General features: G+C 37.1%; 1 protein-coding gene across 8 annotated transcripts in view; it reads left to right on the forward strand.

Annotated features, from left to right (window-relative positions):
* SLC10A7 (solute carrier family 10 member 7) overlaps positions 1–21,610 on the forward strand; it is a 251,975-nt gene that overhangs the window by 13,418 nt on the left and 216,947 nt on the right. For 6 of the 8 annotated variants that reach the window (XR_014311044.1, XR_014311045.1, XM_082728238.1 and 3 more), the window contains exon 4: positions 3,112–3,187. Coding sequence is in view for 6 of the 8 variants with exons in the window: in XM_082728238.1 (XP_082584364.1) it covers positions 3,112–3,187 (76 nt within the window). In the remaining 2 variants the exon portion in view is untranslated. Of the gene's footprint in view, positions 1–3,111; positions 3,188–19,835; positions 20,409–21,159; positions 21,479–21,610 lie in introns of those variants that run through there. The other 2 variants (XM_082728240.1, XM_082728241.1) reach the window with 2 other exon arrangements.

Genomic DNA, 21,610 nt, shown 5'->3' on the forward strand with positions numbered 1-21,610 from the left:
GGATCTCAACTGAGATCATTTATTCATCTGTTTAAGTCACTTGTTTTTTGCCACTGTGCACCAGGAATTATGGGTGTTGGGGAAACAATAGTGAAGAAAAATGGCAAAATGCCAGGTAGTTTTGCAGGTTGAGAAGACTTGAGTGTTATTGGCAATAACCAAGTAAGTGGATAATTAAGATAGAGATAAGTGATGGGAAGTAAAACTGTGATAAGGTTGAAAGTGGTTGGGTGGGTGGGCCAGTGATTGATTTAGATGACAGAGTTCTAGGGATAGAATGTTCTAGGCAAAGGAAGAGAGAGACTGCACAAAGGCCGTAGGGCAGGAACAAGCCTGGTGTGTTCTAGGGTCAGGAAAGTGATGATGATGGCCAGAGCCTGGCGAAACAGAGGAAGAGTAATATGACTTGGAGTTGGAAAGATAGGCACGGGTCAGGCCACACAGAATCTTGTAGGTCCATGATAAAAGCATTCAGATTTTACTTGCGTGTGACAGAAGGCTACTGGAGGGATTTAAATGAGGCACTGTCATGGTCTGATTTCTATGTTCAAATTATTGTCCTGGCTCCTGCATGGAGAATAGATAGTAGAGGGGCTGAGAGAAGGCTAGGAGAGCAGCTTGGAAGGCTCCTGTGGTAGGGTCACTGTGTAGTAGACAGAGATGGGTGTTGGAGGATGTACTGTAAATGAGCGTTCTCGGGACCTGGAGGGGGATAGGATGTGGAGAGAGGAGGACAGGGAGGAATCAAAGAAGATTTCTGGGTTATAGGTCTGAGCCACTGGGTAATGGGGACATCCTTTTCTTAGCTGAAGAGAAACAGAGCAGGACAAGAAGGGAAAATTAAGATCACTGGTTTGGTCAGATTGAGTTTGAAAGAATGAGCTTAAAACTTTCACTAAAAAGCATAAAATTCCAAAGGACTATGATGACATCATTTTAGAGCAGCAATGTATGATGGATTTTGAGAACCAATCATTACTGAGTGTTTCCCATGTAAAAGGCACTCAAAGTATAGGAAGATATTAACTCATTTTTCTTGTATTCAGGGAATGTCCAGGGTAGATGGATGTGTGGGAGATATAAATATATAAAATAGTAACCAACCACCATGCTGTGCCAGTGGGATAGCATGTGATTTGTTAGAAAAGTAGTATAATGATTTAAAGGATAAGAGGTTCAGCAAAAGGTTGTGTATTCCTAAAATAGATAGTTAAAAAATAAGGCCTTAGGGGGAGGCAAGGATAAGAAATTTCCTCACAGCCACATTGCAGAAGGCCTGAAATACTGGACTGAGAAGATAGGGCTTGCATCTGTAGATGATGGGGAGTTCTTAAACTCTTGTTGAATGAGAACAATATGCTAAAAAGTGGTCATTAAGAAAGATTTCTGATACCATTGTACTGGGTATGTTATTAGTAGAGTAGGGTTTACAATCTCAGGAAGCTAAGATACAATTCTCACCTCAGGATATGAAGCTTAAAGAAGTACACACTTGGCCTCATTAACTTAGGGAAAGCTCTTTCTAGCCCACTTTTTCTCTGTTCCCCTCCCCAGTTTGAGAGCACACAATATGTTAACTTCAGGGAGTTACAGACTCCTACCCGTTTAACTCATTGAAATAAATAAAGATTCTGAACATATCCTTCTTACTTTGCTACGTGAAGGGAGAGAGTGAAGGTAGAGAGACCATTCATTTACATAAGTCCAGACGTGGCAAAAAGCATCTGAGGGGGAATGCTGGCAACAGTCATGGAGAAGAATGCAAAGTTTATTGTGGTAATAAATTGATTTATGAGGAGCAAGTGGAGCCACATATAACTCCAAAGTTTCAAATTGGATATTAGGAAAAAAAAAACAACAACAACACCAGAGGTATCCCGTTGATAGAAATAAGTAAATTCAGAGGTGAAATGGATTTTTTAGAAAATATTAGACATGTTTAGTTTGAGGGGGCAATCACGGGCAGCTACAAATTTGGGAATGTTGGTTGGGGCTAAAAATGTAATGGCAACAGTATTCATTTTGCTGTTACTTATTTACATTTGTGTATTGAATATCATTGGAGGTAGGAATATCCCTTGTGTAGTATCCTAACTATAGAACACATATGTAACATGTATTCGATAAATAGTTAAGGGTTTATTTTATTTATTTATTTATAAGACAGGAAAGGCAGAGAGGCTAGAATAGTTGGGCTAGATAAGTCTTTGTCCCGGATTCCAGAATAAAAATTTAATACTTGGTAGGTAGCTTTGTGAATTTGGACAAGTTATTTAACTTCTCTTTTAACTTCAGTTTTCAGGAAAATGAGAATAAAAATAGAATGTATCTTAAACACTTGTGAGGAAGAAGTGAGTAAAGTATCTAGAATAGTATTTACTATAAATGGTAAATGCTTAGTAAGTATCAGTGATGATTATAGTGATGATCATGAGAAAGGCTCAGAGATTGGGAAGTGATAATAAGACAGACAATTTAAGCATCACTTGGGAAGACAGACTTTAAAACAAGACTTAGATTGGACTGGAAATTCTTTAAAGGTGTTTTCTCATGTTTTTAGTCAAAATGAATTAAAGCTTTTCTTTTTCTTTTTTTAAATTCATTGCATAAATTTTAAACGATACATTCTTACACCAGCAAGTAGAGGTCATCTGTAATCCTGCACTTAACATTTGTTAAAGTCAGGCATTCTGTGTCCTCTGTTCCCTATATGATCTTTCTACTTTTACTCAGGCCAGCTACTCGCTATGTCTAGAATGTATATTCAGTCTATGTGGAAAGTGTGTCCATGCTTTGGGTGATAAGTAATGTTTTGTAACTTTAATATTTAGATTTACTACTCATAGTTTCATTTGCTTGTTATGCAATGTGTTTTCTATCCTAAACTAAGAGAATTATGATCTGGGGAGTATACGCATAAGTTAATAAATCCAAATTTAGAGTAGGTACTAGAATTTACCACAATTTAAATCCAAAAAGTATATGATCATGTCATGCTTGTTCTTCAATGATGTTACAGCAACATGAACTTTTTTTTATGAGCTGAAAGTTTGAGAATTGCTATTTATGATAGAAAAAAACCTTATAACTGCATTTTCTTTTATTTTCCAGTTTGCAGACAGTAGGTTGCATGCCTCCCCCTGTGTCTTCTGCAGTGATTTTAACCAAGGCAGTTGGTGGAAATGAGGTGAGTTATAGGGCTAACTTTATTTAAACATAAGTAGATGCTTTACTTTTATTTTATATTTTATTTTATTTTTAAATTTCATTAAATTTATGATGAAGAAGTCATGTCACAGAAAATGCATAACCGTAGCAGCTTATGAAAGAAGTGTAGGTATATTCATTAATTCAGATGATGCTTAAATTAATGCTGAAGAGTGGAAGTTAGTATTTCAAAGAGAGGGAGGAAGAGAGTTAAATAAAATAGAGATGGTGATTTTTCTACCTCAGTGGGAAATTGGGAGACAGAAGACAAGGAATCCAAGGAAAGGTTCTTTTCATCCAAGGGTGATGAGCTGAGAATACTTCCATTGCCATTCCTTAGTTATCAAAAAAATTACAGCAAACTAAATTTTGGAGAAAGGGTCAAAATACATTTAATGACAAGTAAGGATTATATAAGAAGGAAAAATGAGGCAAGGTTTCTTTCTTTCTTTCTTTCTTTCTTTCTTTCTTTCTTTCTTTCTTTCTTTTTAATTTATTTATCTATTTATGTTAGGGGGAGAGAGTACGTGGGAGGTCAGGGTGGGGGCAGGCAGATGGAGAGAGAATTCAAGCAGAGTCCTCCATGCTGAGCCAGGAGCCTGACATGGGGCTCCATCTCATGACCCTGAAATCATGACCTGAACAAAACCAAGAGTTGGTGGCTGTACCACCGAGGCGCCCTGAGACGTTTCTGAGATATTCAGCAGCTTGGGGGACTGTGGCAGAGTGCTTGCATATTGGGACAACAGTTGTCCATTTCAGGACTGGCTGAAAGGCACGGCAACTTCATACTGAGGGACTCTGCTTTGTGATAGCTTATTCCACTTACAGTTTCTCATTCAGAAAAGAATACTATTCAAGAAGAGAGGATATAAGGGGTTCCTACTTCAAAAAAAAAAAAAGGATATTTTTACTTCTATTCATTCTAGGATTTTGCTTTCTTAGCATTTGTTTTTACTTTCATCCACTTTATTTATTCAGAAAATATTTATCAAGTACCTGCCATATTCTTTTTAGAAATAGCTTTATTGAAGTATTGTGGACATACAATAAACCGCATAAACGATTTAATGTTTTGACATATGTATACCTGTGATACAGTGATCACAGTCAAGATAACATATTCATCACCCTCAAGACCTCTCGTGTTCCTTGGTAATCTCTCCTTCCTGCCTTTCTGAGTGTCCCTCTTCCTCAGGCAACCACTGATCTGCTTTCTGTCATTGTAGATTAGTTTGTATTTTCGAGTTTTATATACTGGAATTAACTGTGTGTGTGTGTGTGTGTGTGTGTGTGTGCACTTTTCTGGCTTCTCTTATTCACCATGATTATTTTGAGATTCATCTATGTTTCAGTCCTTTTTATTACCGAGTATTTTTTTTTTTTTTTATGGGTATACCATAATTTGTTTATCCTTTCACCTGTTGATGGACATTTGGGCATTTTCCACTTTGGGGCTGTGAACATTTGTCTGTGAAACTTTTAAGTGAATGTGTATTTTCATTTCTCCTGAGAATACTTAGGAGTGGAATGTTTACATCATCTGGAGGTGTATGGTTTAGTATCTTTCAAACAAGGGAAGAATCACCAATACATAGTTCTAAGTCATATCTCAGTAGCTTCTGAAGTAGACCATTTCTATCAATAAACACTATTCTTTGACCACAGGTGTATATTTAACTTTTTAAAAAATTGCCATGCCACTTTCCCACGTGGTTGTACCATTTTATGTTTCAAACAGTGCTCCATATATTGTCAGTCTTTTTAATGTAGCCATTCTAATGTATATCTAGAGGTATCTCATTGTGGTTTTAATTTATGTTTCCCAGCTACTAATAATGGTGAGCATTATTATCTTTTCATGTCTTCTATACATGTCTTCTTTGGTAAAATATCAAATCCTTTGGCCCCCTTTTTTTAAACTAAGTGGTTTGTTTTCTTATTGATTAACTTTTTGAGTTTTATATATTCTGATACAAGTCCTTCCTAGAGATATGCTTTATAAATATTTTTTACCAGTCTGTAGCTTGTCTTCATTTTCTTACTTGTATCTTTTGAAGAGTGGGATGCTTCTAGTGAAGGCAGTAAATGTGGTTGGATTTTGGATGTATTTTGAAGGCAGAGGATATGCTGATGAATTGAATGTGGGATATGAGAGAAAGAGAGAGGTCATGAATGACTCTAGGCCTTTTGACTGAGTAGGTGAAGAATGAGATTGCAGAGGGTTTTTATCAGGAATGGATGTACTTTGTAAAATGCTTTTTCTGCATCTTTCTTGTAAAATGCTTTTTTGGCAAATATTGAGCCACCCTTCTGTCACAGGAATAAATACCACTTGATCATGGTGTATGATTTTTTAAAAAAAAAATATATTGTTGGATTCAGTTTGCCAATATTTTGTTGAGGATTTTTGCATCTATATTCATGAGGGATATTGGCTTGTATTTCTCCTTTTTTTATAGTGTCTTTTTGTGGTTTGGGTATAGGGTAATGCTGGCTTCATAGAATGAATTTGAAAGTTTTCCTTCCTCTTGTATTTTTTGGAATAGTTTGAGAGGAATGGGTACTAACTCTTCTTTAAATATTTGGTAGAATTTGCCTGTGAAACTGCCTGGTCCTAGAATTTGTTTTTTGAGAGTTTTTGATTACTGATTTAATTTCATTGCTGGTAATTGGTCTGTTCAAATTTTCTGTTTCTCTATGCTTCAGTATTGGTAGGTTTTATGTTTGTAAGAATTTATCCATTTCTTCTAAGTTGTCCAATTTGTTGACATATAGGTTTTCTTAATATATTCTGTTACAAATATGGGTATTTCTGTGGTGTTGGTTGTTATTTCTCTTCTTCCATTAGTAATTTTGTTTATTTGAATACTCTTTTTTTTAAATGAGTCTTGCTACAGGTTTATCAATTTAGTTACTCTTTTCAAAGAGCCATTTCTTGGTTTCATTGATTTTTTTTTTTTTAAATCAAAGGGTGTTTAAAGCAAAAATTGGATGAGATAACTTGCAGAGTAAGCATAGTTAGAAAAGAGATGAAGTTCAAGGACTGAGCTCTGGGACCCTTCAACATTAAGAGGTCAGAATGAGTAGTAACCAGCAAAGGCACCAGAGAAGATTAGACAGAAGGAAAAACAAGAGTGTGGTATCCTGGAACCAGGTGAAGAAAAGTGTTGGAAGGAGGAGAGTCTGATCAGCCATGTCAGATCTGCTGATATAACTTGTGTAAGATGAATTCTGAGAATTGAACATTGAGTTAATGTGGAAGTTATTGGTAACTTCAATCAGAGTGGTTTTGTGGAGTGTAGGGGCAAAAGCTTGTTTGGAATGGGCTCAAGGAAGAATAAGAAGAGAGGAGTTAGAGACAGAAATTATACATAACTGTTTTGAGGTTCTTTGTTACAAAAGGCAAGAGAGAAATGAGGCTATATTTTAGGAGGGATATGAGGTCAAGAATTCTTAAATTGCAGAAGTGACAATGTATTTTGGTTTTGTTTTTTTAAGATTTATTTATTTTAGAGAGAGAGAGCATGAGCTGGAGGGGCAGAGGGAGAGGGAGATAGAATCTCAAGCCGACTCCCCACTGAGTGCTTAGTGGGACTCAGTCTCCTGACCCTGAGATCACAACCCAATCTGAAACCTAGAGTAGGAAGCTTAACAGACGTGAGCCATTCAGGTGCCCCAGAAATGATAGTATCTTTCTATTATGATGGGGATTATATAGTTGAGAGGAAGTTGTTAATTAAGAGAGTGCTGAAGTAATTTATTTGGTCAAGTGGAAGAGAAGGGTTTTGGGTTGCATGAGCTTCAGTAGGAGCTTGGATGGTTTATTGAGGATAAAGAGAGAAAATAGAATGTGTGGATAGAGATCCATGAAGATGGGCATCCCAAAGGGTGCCCTTTGGAGTTTCTAATGACTTTTTATTTCTTAGCTCTCTTCTCATTTTCTTTGTTGTCTTCTGATTTTCACTTTCTTCTCAGCAGCTTAGAGGGATGATGGAGTAGATGGTATTAATGTTTGAGATGAGAGGATAAAATGTACGATTGCCATCTAGGAGAGTGAATTAACTGGAGAGTATGGGAGCTTTGCTGGAAGCACGAAGGATCCAGACGAGACTCTTGGTCCTGCATTGCAAATGAAGCCAGGCATCATGGTTGTGTGTTTTCTCTTCAGTTTCTTGGTGTAGAAATGGAATTGGCAGAGAGTTGAATTTAACCGTTGTTTCATTTTGATGGGTAGTTCTTTTTAGTTGCCACATAATTAGTGAGCTAGAGGAGTTAACAGGAGTCTTAGACTAGTCCTTGCCATGATTATCTTTCTTCCCCCTTGAAAGAATTTGAGAGAAGGGTCTGTTTTGGTGTATCTGAGACCAGTGGTAATTGACTTAAAGGTGTCATTTATCTCTTTCTCTCTGATGTGATTCCCTTAAGAGCTTTACAACTAAACAACCTTTTTGTTCTCAGATGACTTTTTGGCAGAAGTTCAAAGTTCACTCATTTTCTTGACATTAACATATAGCATTGGAAATTATATTTACATGTTTATTCCCCTGTAGATATTTAAATAATTTACATTAATGTTACATGTTAATAATGTTGAATTTATGAATATTTCATTTGTTTTCTGATATCATTGGTCTAGTTTGTTAAATGATTATATTGTGCAACTTAATCATTATCAAGCATTTTTGTAGTCTTGGGGATTAAGTTACAGTTTTTCATAGATATTGAAAATTGAGCTTGCAAAGTCCAGTTGGGTCATATCTTCTGATATGAAATGAATAAACTTTTTAAATATTTACATCAGATTGTGGAAGAGAGTGTCTGCAAATAAGGATATTAGATGATTTTAAGTTGAATTTTTTTTGAAGTAATGTTATAAGGTAACTGAACATAAGCTTTTGCTAAAGTAAATGTAAAGGGAGATTAATCTTTTGTACAATGTATTGGAAATAATCTAATCGAAGGCTGCTTTGTACATAGCTGCATGTAAATGAAAAAAGGTCCACAAGCAGAGTCCTCTGACAGGTACCATTAGGAAAAGGTTTTGATTCTACTTCTCTGTGATTCTCTGCTCTGCCTTGCACGTAGCTGACTTACACCCTCATGGATTTCAACATGCTAGGAAAATGGCTGGGCACCCTTACGTGTCACACTGTCCTTTGAAACTGACTATTCTCCGCAGTGGTTGTAACATGTAAAAAAACTCTTGTCCTTCTAGATTTTGTGTCATTAAACTTGTTCCGTTTAGCTTGTGCTCTTAAATATTTCTATATACATATTTAGTATAAATACACATGTTTAGGATATGTTCTCCTGAATTAAAGGAAATGTGAGATTATGTAGCATATTTATATTAATGATTTGGGGAATGTATGCAGATCTAAGAGTGTTATTTGAAATGATTTCTTTTTACTTTGCAAAGTTGTTCTATAACATAGAAGAAGGTTTTTTTTTGTTACTTACACACCTTTTATTTGAAATGCTTTTTCCATAAAACTGTTGGTTACCGAAAGGTTTTGTCATGAATTCAAAGTTACTGCATTCCTTAAGCTCACAGCTTGCACTTTGGCAAGAAATAGCCTTATTACTTGTTAAAGTAAAAAAAAAAAAAAAATTTGTTTTTATAAGTTAGATTGCTTTTGTGGCGTTGAGCCAACTAGAGTTTATAATTATTTTTAGCACGAAAGGAAGTAAATGTATGTGCATAGCAGTGCATATATGCTAGAATGCTAGCATATCCTTTAGGTATTAAAATGAGACTGTTTAAGGGCATAGCTGACTGACAGTCTTATTTTGTGGCTTTTAAATTTTAAACTACTTTCATTTAAATATTAGAAACACAGCTTGGTTCTTTTTTTGTGATCATTATTTATTCATTCCAGCGTTTTAAATGCAACTTTTCAAAACTGGAAGATTATAGGGTGTGCTGTTGACATGGTTCCACTGGTGGTTATGTGGTAGTGTGTGTGTTTGTGTATGCATGTGTGCATGTGGGCACGCCTCTGTGTGTGTGTGCACATGTGATTTTAGTTCCTTTTTTAAATAATAGAAAAAATAGTAAGACTTGGTAAACCCTAATACATTGCCAAATATAGGGAAGTGATAGTGATGAAGTCCCAGAACCTAAGTCAGGTTCGGTGGGGTGAGGAGGTTCGGAGCCGACGACTAAAGAAAGAATTCTTAAGACGTCATTGGTGCAAAATGGTGGTTTATTAAAGCACGGGGACAGGACCCGTGGGCAGAAAGAGCTGCTGCCCCGGGTTGTGAGGGTAGGCATGTTATATACCCCACGGTTGGGGGGGAGGTGGTGAAGGGATGGGAGGTTTCAACAGAGTTCTCACATGTTAGGGAGGGCCTACAAGGTGCCGGCGGGGGGGGGGGGGGAGTCTTTGCCCTTATGGCTTGATCAATGTCGTCTTTAGGTCAGGCACTAACATCAAGATAATTGGGGGATTCTTGGTGGGGCATTATGATCTGGCTATCATTTACATTCCCTTCTACCCCAGTCTCCTCCAGTTTATGGTGGGAGGGGGACATTAGGGCCTCAGGAACCAAGAGTTATTTGCCTCTGGAAATTTGTGCTGTTGATAAGGTAACCTCCCTGTTTAGGTCTCTAGGACATCTTGTAGGGCAAGGGAGATTCCTGTTCTGCAGGATTGTGATCCCTGCAAGTTAACTATTTATCGTTTTATGGCAGTCAGGGGTGCCTGAGGGATGCTACACATATGGAGGGGAGCGGGTGAAGAGGGTGTGCAAGGCGCCAGCTTTTGCTTTGTCCTCAGCCAGCCTCCTGCTCCCTCATCAATAGGTCAACATGTTTTCTATTTTATTCTAACATGGGAGACATGAGATAAACACTTATGCTTTGTTTAACTCTGTATACATTTGTTTGGTTTAAATTTATGTTCCAAAAGTAAAGTTCTGTAGTAAAAGATGCAATTTACCCCCCTCCCCCATCAAAAGCTTCACAAATGTTAAAAACCTTATGGGACTTGTTAAAGGAACCATTGTATTTTTAAATTCAAGGAATTTCTGCCTTGTAGTAAATACCAGAGGGATTATGAAAGAAGTTTTCCTTTAAGAAATCGGTATCTTATTTTTCCAAGTTTCGAGAGACTTATGTGGTTTCCATGCTGTTGTTACAGAGGTATTTCATTTCTCTATCACTTACACTGCTGTTTCATGAAAAAAGCTAGAAATGCAGGGTTTGGGAAAAATTGACACTATATCCCTTCGCTTCAGTGTTTCTTCTTTTGCAAGCTGAGGAAGGATGCAGCTAATAGCCAGTGCCTAAAAATATGAAGTAAATACCGAGGTCTTGGTTTCTGAGTAAAGTTACAAAGCTGTATGACTTTGTAAAATTTTGTAAGTCTGAACCTTAAACCATGTAGGAGAGAAATATAATTAATGATTTCTGCCTTCAAATATCTGAAAGAAAAAATAAAAAGAAAAACATTAAGAATCATAATAAATAAAAGTCAGGGCAGGGTAGGAAGGAGTTTCCAGTCAGGTCTCAGAGTGTTTTATGCTAAACTCTATTTCATCTGTTTTTAAGTCCAAACCTGGTAGTTTGATCTATGAAAATAAGGCACCCCTACCACTAAAAGCATTGTCCTGATTACATGCATGTAATTTATGTTGGTTTGTTTATTTTTTGTTTCTCAAGGTAAATCCCATAGGTCACCCATACCAGCATTATGGTTGGGTGATCAGGGTCGGGGGTCCAGGGGACCTTAGATCTATTGAATTAGAATGTGTGGTAGATCATCCTCAGGATTCTCCTTTTAAAAATTATGAATTATGTCTACAAAAGGTGTGTAAAACATGTATATAGCTTAAAGCGTAATAAACTCTCTTGTGTTCGTTCACCATCTAGTTTTAGAAATAGAATGTAATACTCAACCAGAAGTTAAGCTCCCACCTTATGTAGACACTGTCTTCTACCACAGGGAATAAAAAAGAGAATGAGACCTGCGTTCAAAAGCTACATTGAGTGTGATATTACACTATTCAGAACCTCTGTTTTATTGTGGCTTCATATTGGCCCATTTTTATCAAATTATTGTTTTCCTTTTTTAGTATGGAAAAAACCCTAAAATGCACCCCAAGTGAGTTGAGCCCCACTTCCCCATGTCAGACAGCTAGAACTTCAGCTTAGGAATCTGGACTGTGGGGCGCTCAGTTGGTTAAGCGACTGACTTTGGCTCAGGTCATGATCCTGGGGTCCTGGGATCTAGCTGCATATTGGGCTTTCCCTGCTCTGCAGGGAGACTGCTTCTCCCTCTCTGCCTGCCTCTCTCCGTGCTTGTGTTCTCTCTCTCCCTCTGTCAAAAAAGAAATAAAATCTTAAAAAAAAAAAAAAAAAAAGGAATCTGGACCATGTTTGCTTCTCGTAGGCAAAAGGCTGTTCCCTTGCCAAGTCTCGGGTTCAGAGGGCGTGCTCCTTTCAATGTAAACATATTTAGTTGGCATTTTTGTTATATTTTAATTAGCAGAAGAACCCTTTGCTAGTCAGGTAGAATTCCAAATACATTTCAAAGAAAAGTTCTGCTTTCAGGTATAGCAGAAAGGTAATTAAGTTAAGAAGTGTGTGTGTGTGTGTGTGTGTGTGTGTGTGTTTAATTTCATCAATGGGACTATTGCCCAAATCTCTTCAAAGAAAATTTAAGAATGTCTCCTGAGCAAAGAAAATTCTTACATGTGGTGAACTCTTTAAGTCATAGACGAAGGTCATGACAGTCTGAGTGTATTTAAAAAAGGTTTTCTATCTGCTTGGAAAGCAAATGAAGCACTCATTACTAACTTTAAAATTATAGCTATGAGAAGATCTTTGCTAGAGGTGAAAGATCAAGATCATCACAGTCCAAATGGAGACAGAAAGTTCAGTTTTTGGCTTATCAGGCAGGCATGAAACATTTCAGGGTTATTTTGCATTATCAGTGGGGAGTTGATCTTGCTAATCCAATGCATGAAGATAAGATTCATTGAAACATTTATAAAGGCATTTTGAGTAGATCTGATCAGCAGAGAGCAGACTTGAAGTGAGAAGGAAATTTGACCTGTCAGTCACTGTCTCAGCTTCCCAAATCACTTGGCTTTTCTGTGCCTTGCCTTTCTCTTCTGTTAAATGGGGTCCATTACTACTTTTGCTTACAGTGGAAGTTTAGTGGCCTCTTGGAGAAATCTCGTATCTGAAAAAGGCTGTCTGTGTTGAGCCCTCTTGCTAGCTGGCATATGGGCACATATTTCCCTCCTGGGCTCTCTGGGAAATGGTGTCTTGTCTTCCTCTCTGCCAGCTAGAAGAACAGAATAGCAGTGGCTACAATAGCAGCAGAGAAATTGCATGTCCCTACCCTTCTTCTGTATCTACCTTTTAACATGATTCTCATCTTCTGGATGGGCTTAGTGTTCTTCAGAAGCCCTACAAAGAGTTGCCTGTATTTGTATTAAGCTGCAGTAAAACTTGTTTGAAACATACCTCGATTTCTCAAGAATTCTGTGTGTAACTTAGAATACTCTCATTTAACTCCCTAATTCCTCTCCAGTTGTCTTCCATTCATACCACCCTAACCAAAAGGACCCCCTTCATGGTTGGCAGTGGTCTGTGTTCACCGAATTTAGTGGCTCATTCTCAGTTTTCATCCTCCTTGACTTAGCTGTAGACTTTGACACCACGCCCGATTGCCTCTTGTATCTTTTTGCTTCCCTGACACTCTTCTCTCCTAATTCTCTTCCTCCTGTCTCTCTTCATTCCTTTTTTTCCTGTCGGTCTCCTTTTCCATCCCAATGGAAATGTCTTCCAGGGACCTGGTCTTCAGACTCCTTGTTTGGCATTGCCAGATTCCCGTTTCTGGGCCCTTCTCTCTGTAGCTGAAGTCTTTTGATCCCCACCTTTCAGTCTATCTGCCTCAGCCATCAGGACCAGTCCTGATTGTGGGTGAGAAGTATTTAAACAACGCCAGCCTAACAAACACGCTGTGGCTAACATCACACCTGTGCTGCTAGGCCATCTGACCTTTAGCAAAGGACGTATTTGCTGAGCAATCAAAGCAGATGTTTGATTCCTGGTTTTACCATTACTTACCTAGTGGTCTGATTGGTCACCAGGTAAGCCCTAGACCTCTCTGAGCCTTTGATTTCCTCACCTGAGTAACAGTAGTATTTGCATCCCTAGTTCATTGGATTGCTTTCAAGGATCTTATGAAATTGAATGCAGAAGTACCTATAAATGCTCAAGAACATATCAAGTAAGCATCAGCATCATCTTTGTAGAGATCTGCATTGATGAAATCACCTTGTTATCATTGCTTTCTCAGGAATTTGATCTTCTGAGTTTACTCATTCACTCACTTCATTCATTTGAAACTATGTGTTGAGTGCTTGCTATAGCTTGCTATATATAGTACATTCATAGAATTGTCAGTTTAGCAAGTGATATAAAGCATAAATAGTAAATTACAATATAAGATAGCTAGTGTTTAAATAAATTTAATAAGCTGGATAATCCCAGTTTACTTGTTTGTATTAGTTTATAGTATAGGTCTTCAATATTTTTGTATAAATATTTCTTACCATAACCTGAAATGTGACTCAGATATTCAAGCTTACCTTCTGGGAATGAAAGGTCCTGGGGAAACATATTAGCAGTAGAAAAGTTGCTTTGGGAATTTTGAATCAGATAAAGGGCATTGAACAGATTTGTAGGATGTTTCCTCTAAACTATAAAGCTTGGAAGACCACCTGGTTCCATTCTAGCCAAGAAACCAACCAACCACAAGGACAATCAGGTTACCATGTCCCCCTTTGAACATTCCTTCATAAACACTGAAAATTTGTTATCTAATTCTTTTTCAATATCAGAATGTCTGCATATATTAGGACCCACATAAAACATTTCTAGTAATTTGGCTTATTTCAATTAATTACATTTTATATGTCAAACTTCCTTTTTAGGGAGGTACTCTGGGTTCATTAGTGATCTTGAGGAGACACTAGTTTAAATAACACACTTACAGTGTTTTTCTTCGCTAACCTAATTTGATTAATATCGTATTTCTGTATCTTATTATAGAGAATTTGATTATTTTTACCTTTATTTTCAAATTCTGGGCATGTACCTTTTTTAGGTTCTGTGGCTTAACTGTGCATTGACTGTATACCATTTCCTCATGTATTTGTATATCTTTATAAAGTTGTTACTATACTCTCAGTAATTTGTTGAACCAAAGAGTTACAGAAATACGAATAAATTGGATGTGAGAAGACTTAGTTTCTTCCCTAACTAGCTCTGTGGTCTTGGGTATTTTCTTCTTTAGCTTTTTAATTGTGTGTAGATAGGGCTGCTTTATTTAGTTATTTATTTATTTATCTTTCTCCAAGTTTTAATTTAAATTCCAGTTAGTTAGCATGCAGTATAATATTAGTTTCAGGAGCAGGGTTGGTTTATTTTCTTTTTAAATTTTTATTTATTTATTTTTTAAGGATTTTATTTTATTTTAAAGATTTTATTTATTTATTTGTCAGAGAGAGAGAGCGAGAGCGAGCACAGGCAGACAGAGTGGCAGGCAGAGTCAGAGGGAGAAGCAGGCTCCCTGCGGAGCAAGGAGCCCGATGTGGGACTCGATCCCAGGATGCTGGGATCATGACCTGAGCTGGAGGCAGCCGCTCAACCAAATGAGCCACCCAGGCATCCCAGGATTTTATTTTTAAGTAATATCTATACCCAACATGCAGCTGGAACCTACAATAGTGAGGTCAAGAGTCACACACTCCACTGACCGACTGAGCCAGCCAGGTGCCCCAACAGGGTTGTTTTAGATGAAAATACTTTGGGGGAAAAGAAAACGACATGTATATTTGATTTACTTACCTATTTTTAAATTGAAGTACAGTTGGCATACAATGTTACATTAGTTTCAGGTACACAGCATAGTGATTTGACAAATCTATATGTTATGCTTATGCTCACCCCAAGTGCAGCTACCATCTGTCATCACACACCACTATTACGAGACCATTGCTTGTATTCCTGTTCCGTGCCTTTTCATCCCAGTTGCTTATTCATTCCTTGACCAGAAGCCAAGCCTATACCTCCCACTCCCCTTCACCCATTTTGCCCATCCTGTCACCCTCCTTTCTGGCAGCCATCAGTTTGCTCTCTGTGTTTATGTTAAGAGGATATGGGAAGCTGTTTGCTTCTTGGTGAAATATGATCAACTTTATTGCATTAATTGTAGATCTTTATGTTTTCTCAACTTCCCCTATGAGATTATATGCTTCATAAAAAAGGATTATATTGTATACATGTATCTTTCATTTGGAGGTATTTAGCATCTATCAGACTAAAGGAATCAAGCTTAATTTTTACTGCATTGCTACAAACTTTGAAAATGATCCCTTTAAACTTACATTATGAAGACATCAGATTGTGTCTCCCAGGTACCTAATGATTTTTCAAGCAGGTTATTCATGACCAAGAACACTTGGATCCAAACTAATGGTCTGAATATATTGAGTGGGACTGAGCTGCATTCTAATCAAATGAAGAGATACTGGATTTGCAGAGCTCTCTAAATGAGTGATTTTCATTTTTTTTTTCACAGCCCACAGATAGAAATTGAAAAGTTCCCTAAGTATAGTAACTCTGTTGTGTAATTCACTCTCTCTCATCCTCTTCCTTTCCCCCTCCCCTCCACCTTTCTCCATTCCTTCCCTTCCTTTTCCTTTTCTCTCTTCCATTCTAGAAAGAAAAGGCCAAGCAGTATTCACTAAATTGATTTTTTGAACTACAGTTTGAAAAATGTTTTCCTAAACTGTAGCGGAAATCTACCATCCATATTTCCTCTTGAGTCAGCTCTTCTGATCCTCTAGACAAACTTATTGGCCTTTGATCTATTCGCAGGGGGGTTCCTGGCCATCTGTCATTTGTAGATGTCTCCTTTGCTGTTGGCCCTCAGACCACTTTGGGAACTTTGTGTTCCTGATCAATTCTCCTGCTGTTTGTGGTCAGCTCATTCAAGCAGTCTGCTCCTGCTGTACAGATCTCTTCATCCTCCATGTCTGCCATATGAAGTTCTGCTTATCTGTCAAGGTCTAAGTCAAATACTACTTCTTTTCTAGAAGCCTTTACAGATGCTCAGTCAGAACTAATATTTCCTGCCTTCCGTTGTACATCTTTTGTGCTTCCGTCATGACACGTACTGTTTATTAGATGTTTTTGCTTGTATTTGGCTAATACATTTTTGAAATTTCTTTTCAGGAACTCCTTTTCTCTGATCCTTTTAATACTGTACAAGGGTATCCATAATAAAAATGACAAAGGGGGATTTGGAGCCAGTTTCATCCTAGTCATATAATGGTCCCAACAGAGTTGTTCAGAACAATGATGAAATCACTTACCTGACAGTAATTTCCATAAGTTTGTGTTCTCAATCTCTCCTTCAAGGATATTTTTATATACTTACTGTGCTAGAATAAAGTGGGATAGACTGGAACAATATTCTGTCGGATTAGACACATTTTCTCATTCATGCAAATATATTTTTTTTATTTGTATATTTACCTATTTAACAATACATGTAATATTTATTGGCCATTATCTCTGTGTCAAAGTCTAAGTTCCTTTTGGGGGGGGTGGGGACTGTCTATTTATTTTTTAAATATTTATTTATTTAGTTCAGTAAGCCACTGTATAATAGTCCATGATGCAGTGTTTGGTTATTCATTAGTTAAGTATAACACCCGCTGCTTATCACAGCATAGGCCCTCCTCAATACCCATCACCCTGTTACCCCTTACCCCTACCCTACTCACCAGTGAAACCCCCAGATTGTTTCTCGGTGTCCTCAGTCTCTCATGATTCATCTCCCTCTCTGATTTCTCCCTCTTTGGATTTCACCCGCTTCCCTTATGGTTGTCCACTCTATTGTTTATGTTCCGTGTAAGAGTGAAACCAAATGATAATTGTCTTTCTCTGTTTGACTTACTTCACTTAATATATCCTCTCCAGTTCCATCCATGTCAATGCGAATGGTAGGTAGTCAGCATTTCTGATGGCTGAATAATACTCCATTGTATATTTGTACCTACCTACCTTATCCATTTGTCTATTAAAGGGCGTCTCTTCTCCTTCCACAGTTTGGTTATTGTGAACATTGCTGCTAGGAACATTGGGGTGTACGTGCCCCTTTTTTTCACTATGTCTGTATCTTTGGGTAGTGCAATTGCTGGGTCATGGGGTAGCTCTATTCTTAACATCTTGAGGATCCTCCATGCTGTTTTCCAGAGTGGCTGTAGTTAAGAGACTTACTGTGGAAAGTTTTCAATTGATGCTCTGTAGTGTTGCTTATTTAATGATGCTCAGACATTGACTCTAAGACAGTGTTATTACAAAGTTCCAGTCTAATTACAATTACATTAAGTTCACACTGTTTTGAAAATGGTACATGTTCTCAAATAGTACCATGATAGTTTAATTCTGGAAAACAGTCTGAGAAATTAACTGTAGGAGGTAAAGCATATTTATATATTTATACATACTCATATTTTTAAAATGCATATTGAGTTAGCCTGTGAAAAACACTTTTGAATTTTTGTGGCTCTCCTTATCAGGGACAAGAGGGAATAATATGCCTTAATTCTCATTTGAGTTTACATTAAGTCCTTATCAAAATAAGCCACTGTAAATACTCATTGCACTTGTGCTTTGCCTTTGTTGGCATGCATTTATTCTTTTTGTTCTTCCAAGGTGTGATACTTACTGTTCCTGAGTAGTTTTACTCACCAGCTATTCTGCTATATGTTTGCACACTTGCCTTCAAAAAGGTGGGGTGCAGGGGTGACTGGGTGGCTCAGTCAGTTAAGCGTCTGCCTTTGGCTCAGGTCACAATCCTGGAATCCTGGAATTGAGTCTTGCATTGGGCTCTCTGCTCAGCGGGGAGCCTTCTCTCTCTGCCTCTGCCTCTCTCTGTTTCTGTCTCTCATGAATAAATAAGTAAAAAAAAAAAAAAAGTAAATAAATCTTTTAAAAAAGGTGGGGTACATAGTCACATTTTCATATGAAAAATGAGAGCTGGCATTAAAATTAAACAAGGATCTACTGTGTTCAAGTAGTCTATAAAGAGATGTGAATTCTGTTGGGATAGCATCATCTTTTTGTAGATAAGCAAAGATAGAATTTTTGTGGGAGGAATTATGTACTCTTTAAAAAATTTTCATTTTCAAATTGTGTTTGAAATACTTCTGAGGGTTAAAAAGGAGCCTACTTTAAGAAACAGTTGGCCTATGGTTGATGAAGTTTTAGGACTGAAGGCCCAATTCATTATAAGTTGACTATCAGTTGAGAAAGAGGAAAGAAGTTAACTGAGTTAGAAGCTTGTTTGCTAAATAAAGGAGACCTTCACTGGTTGGAAGGAGCCTAACTGCAGATTTTTACAAAGTTCTTTAGGAATGTGAAAGAATGCTAGCATTTTTTCTGCACTTCTCTAATTTCTGACCTGGAGGGATAAAAAAAGGGCACAGCAGGATGGTGGAATGATTCAGAACTATAGCAATGCACAATCTGGAATACACTGTTATTGTGGGCAATCCCTGTGCCCTAAGTGGATTTAGCTAGCTGCTAACCCGCACAGTAAGAGACAACTGCAACGATAGTAAGCGCCTGTCATCAAAATAGTAAGAGCCAGGGCTCTTATAGGGCACGATATGTGTCAGTCCTTGTTCTCAGGGCTTTGTATGTATCAATTCCTTTAATCCTTTTAACAACCTTTTGAGTAAGGTACTATTATCCCTATTTTGTAGGTGAAAAAACAGACACAAAAAGAAGCAGATCTGGGAGTGATTGTAAACTGGGCACTCTGCTGCCAGTGCCTTTGTTCCTATCCTTCCCTTTTTGGCCAGTCCTGCAGTTAACACTGGAGCTAGGACAGGTGCACTGAAAGCTCTCCATCTATAGACGGCTCAGTGCCTCAGCTACCTAGGTCAGAAAAATAAGGGCTGACCAATGAGTAGACCAAAAAACCAGTAGTTGGATAAAAAATGATCCCTCTGAATTTGAGTAGGCATTGATTTTTCTACCTGACTGCAAGTCTCCCTTTGAGAAGGTTTGCCATCTCTCTGCCGGGGCCCTGTGGTATTCACCCCACATGTAGCTCAGCCAACGCCTCTGCATCTCATGGAAGCTTCTTCCATTTGACAGAAAGGAATGTGTATTTCTTATTTATAGCTGTATAGGTTCTAGTTCCAAGACTGACTTTGTGCTTTTTTGGTGGTGGTGTTTCTTGAGTGATAATGATAAGAATATGTGTATTAAAGTGTGACTGGTAATCTCATAAAATTTATGCATCTTTGGTCAAAGACAGATATGTAAAATAAAAGAGCTCTGATTTTTCATTATCTTTGACTTTTTATATTATTTGTATCTGATGTAATTTTAAAAAATCATGGTGAATATACCTAACATAAAATTTACTATTTTAACTGTTTTTAAGGATACAGTTTATTGGCATTAAGTACACTTAACTTACATTGTTGTATAATCATCCCCACTATCCATCTCCAGAACTTTGTCATCTTCCCAAAATAAAAATACATACTCATTAAATAATAACTCTCCATTCCTCTCTTCCCAGCCGTGGCTACCAACTTTCTCATTTTCTGTGTCCATGAATGGGACTACTCGAGAAACCTCACCTAAGTGGAATCATATATTATTTGTCTTTTTGTGACGTGCTTAGTCCACACTAATATAATAAGTCCTTTGTTTTACTTGGGGAATTATTTAATCACAAAATAATTATTATTGCTTAAGATTGTCTTTTTTACATTTATCTTCTGAAAGCTTTCATCTGTAGTGGTAATTCTATGGATGTTAACAGAGTGGATGGTGTTATGATAAAATAGGATATTGGAATCGTTAATTTATGAAATACAGCCCAAGGTAAAAGTCACTGTATAGTTTGGTGTTTTTAATATTATAAAGGCAGTTGAAACTTAAAACAAGGACTTTATATTAACAGATACTACATAAGAGATAAATGTATTAGGTATTTTAGCTAATCTGGTGAATTTCTGGTCATTCTGTATAAGAACATAGATGTCATATTGTAGTATACATTTGATATCATGCATTATCTGAATATATTAGAAATATATAAAATGTGATTTTAGGATAAAATATTAAAGTTCACAGATGAAGCACTTTCCTCACTTGGCTTATATTCTATTTGTGTAACAAATGGTAAATTAATTTTTCTTTCTCAGAATGTATAGATTTTTAGGATTGAACAAAAATCCCTGAAAAGGAATTAAGATATTGATGATTATTTGTTGCCTTGGGGAAAATATTGATGATCTTCCATTGCTTCAAAAAAAAAAACCACATTTGTCCTTGATTTAACTGTGTTTTTGTTTGTTTGTTTGTTTCAATTTGTATCACTTCTTGCTCCTTCTTGGTTTCCTCAGAGACACTTTACAGAGGTACACTTCAATAAAACCCTTCTGGTAGATTGGTGGCCAAGATTCTTTAAAAAAAATACCAATTAAAAGAAGAAATGTGATAGGGAGTTGGCCTAATAGGAGGTATGCAACTGTATTTGCAAATCTTAGACATTATCCCACAATTTCGGTGTAACCCTTCAGCTGACAATTAAAATCTTTGTTTTATCAGTCATCACCCAACCCTAACAGATGGGTGAAGAATTAATTTGATTTGTATTTTTCCCTACAACTTTCTCCTACACGTTGTAAGATTCTATGATTTACTTTCAGTGAGTTCTTGAAGATAGTTGATGGGCTTATAGATATAATATTTATACCCTATTAAAATTATGCCAGAGTAAAACCACAGAACAGAAGAGCTACTAAGACCCCTGTAGAAATTTGAAGACAATTTTGATACTCCCGTCCACTTGGAAAAAAAATCTGCTAATACCATAATGTTTTTTCCCTTGCCAGGACCCTCCTTGCCTGGTGTCATTTCTTGAGCTCTCCTGGGAGGAGATTAGTCTAAAACAACAAAGTAGCCAGATGTCTGGTTCTGAGAGAGTCCCAGAGGCCAGGCTACGGTAGGCAACAGAAACCGCGTGGGGCTGAAGATCAAAGATACCTGAGAATTACTTATGGGCACATAGTATGTGTCATTCCCATTATTAGCAGTCTGAGAAAATTTGTTTCCCTAATTAACCCTTTTGTTGGAGTAACCTTAAATTTTAGTGAGTATATTTCTTTTTTGATATGTTTTCTTTTGTGTGGTTTTGAGCAGTGTACATACCAAAAAAGAGAAATGAAAAGGAACCCATGTGCTTGATTGAAATCTCTAAGCACTGTTCTTCTTATCCACAATAAATGTGTTATCCAGTATATAACCATTTATCATGAAATAAGTGGGCATAAGGGTTCTAAGTCA

This window comes from Mustela nivalis (assembly GCF_964662115.1).
Source record: "Mustela nivalis genome assembly, chromosome: 4".
NCBI classification, from domain to species: Eukaryota; Metazoa; Chordata; class Mammalia; order Carnivora; family Mustelidae; genus Mustela; species Mustela nivalis.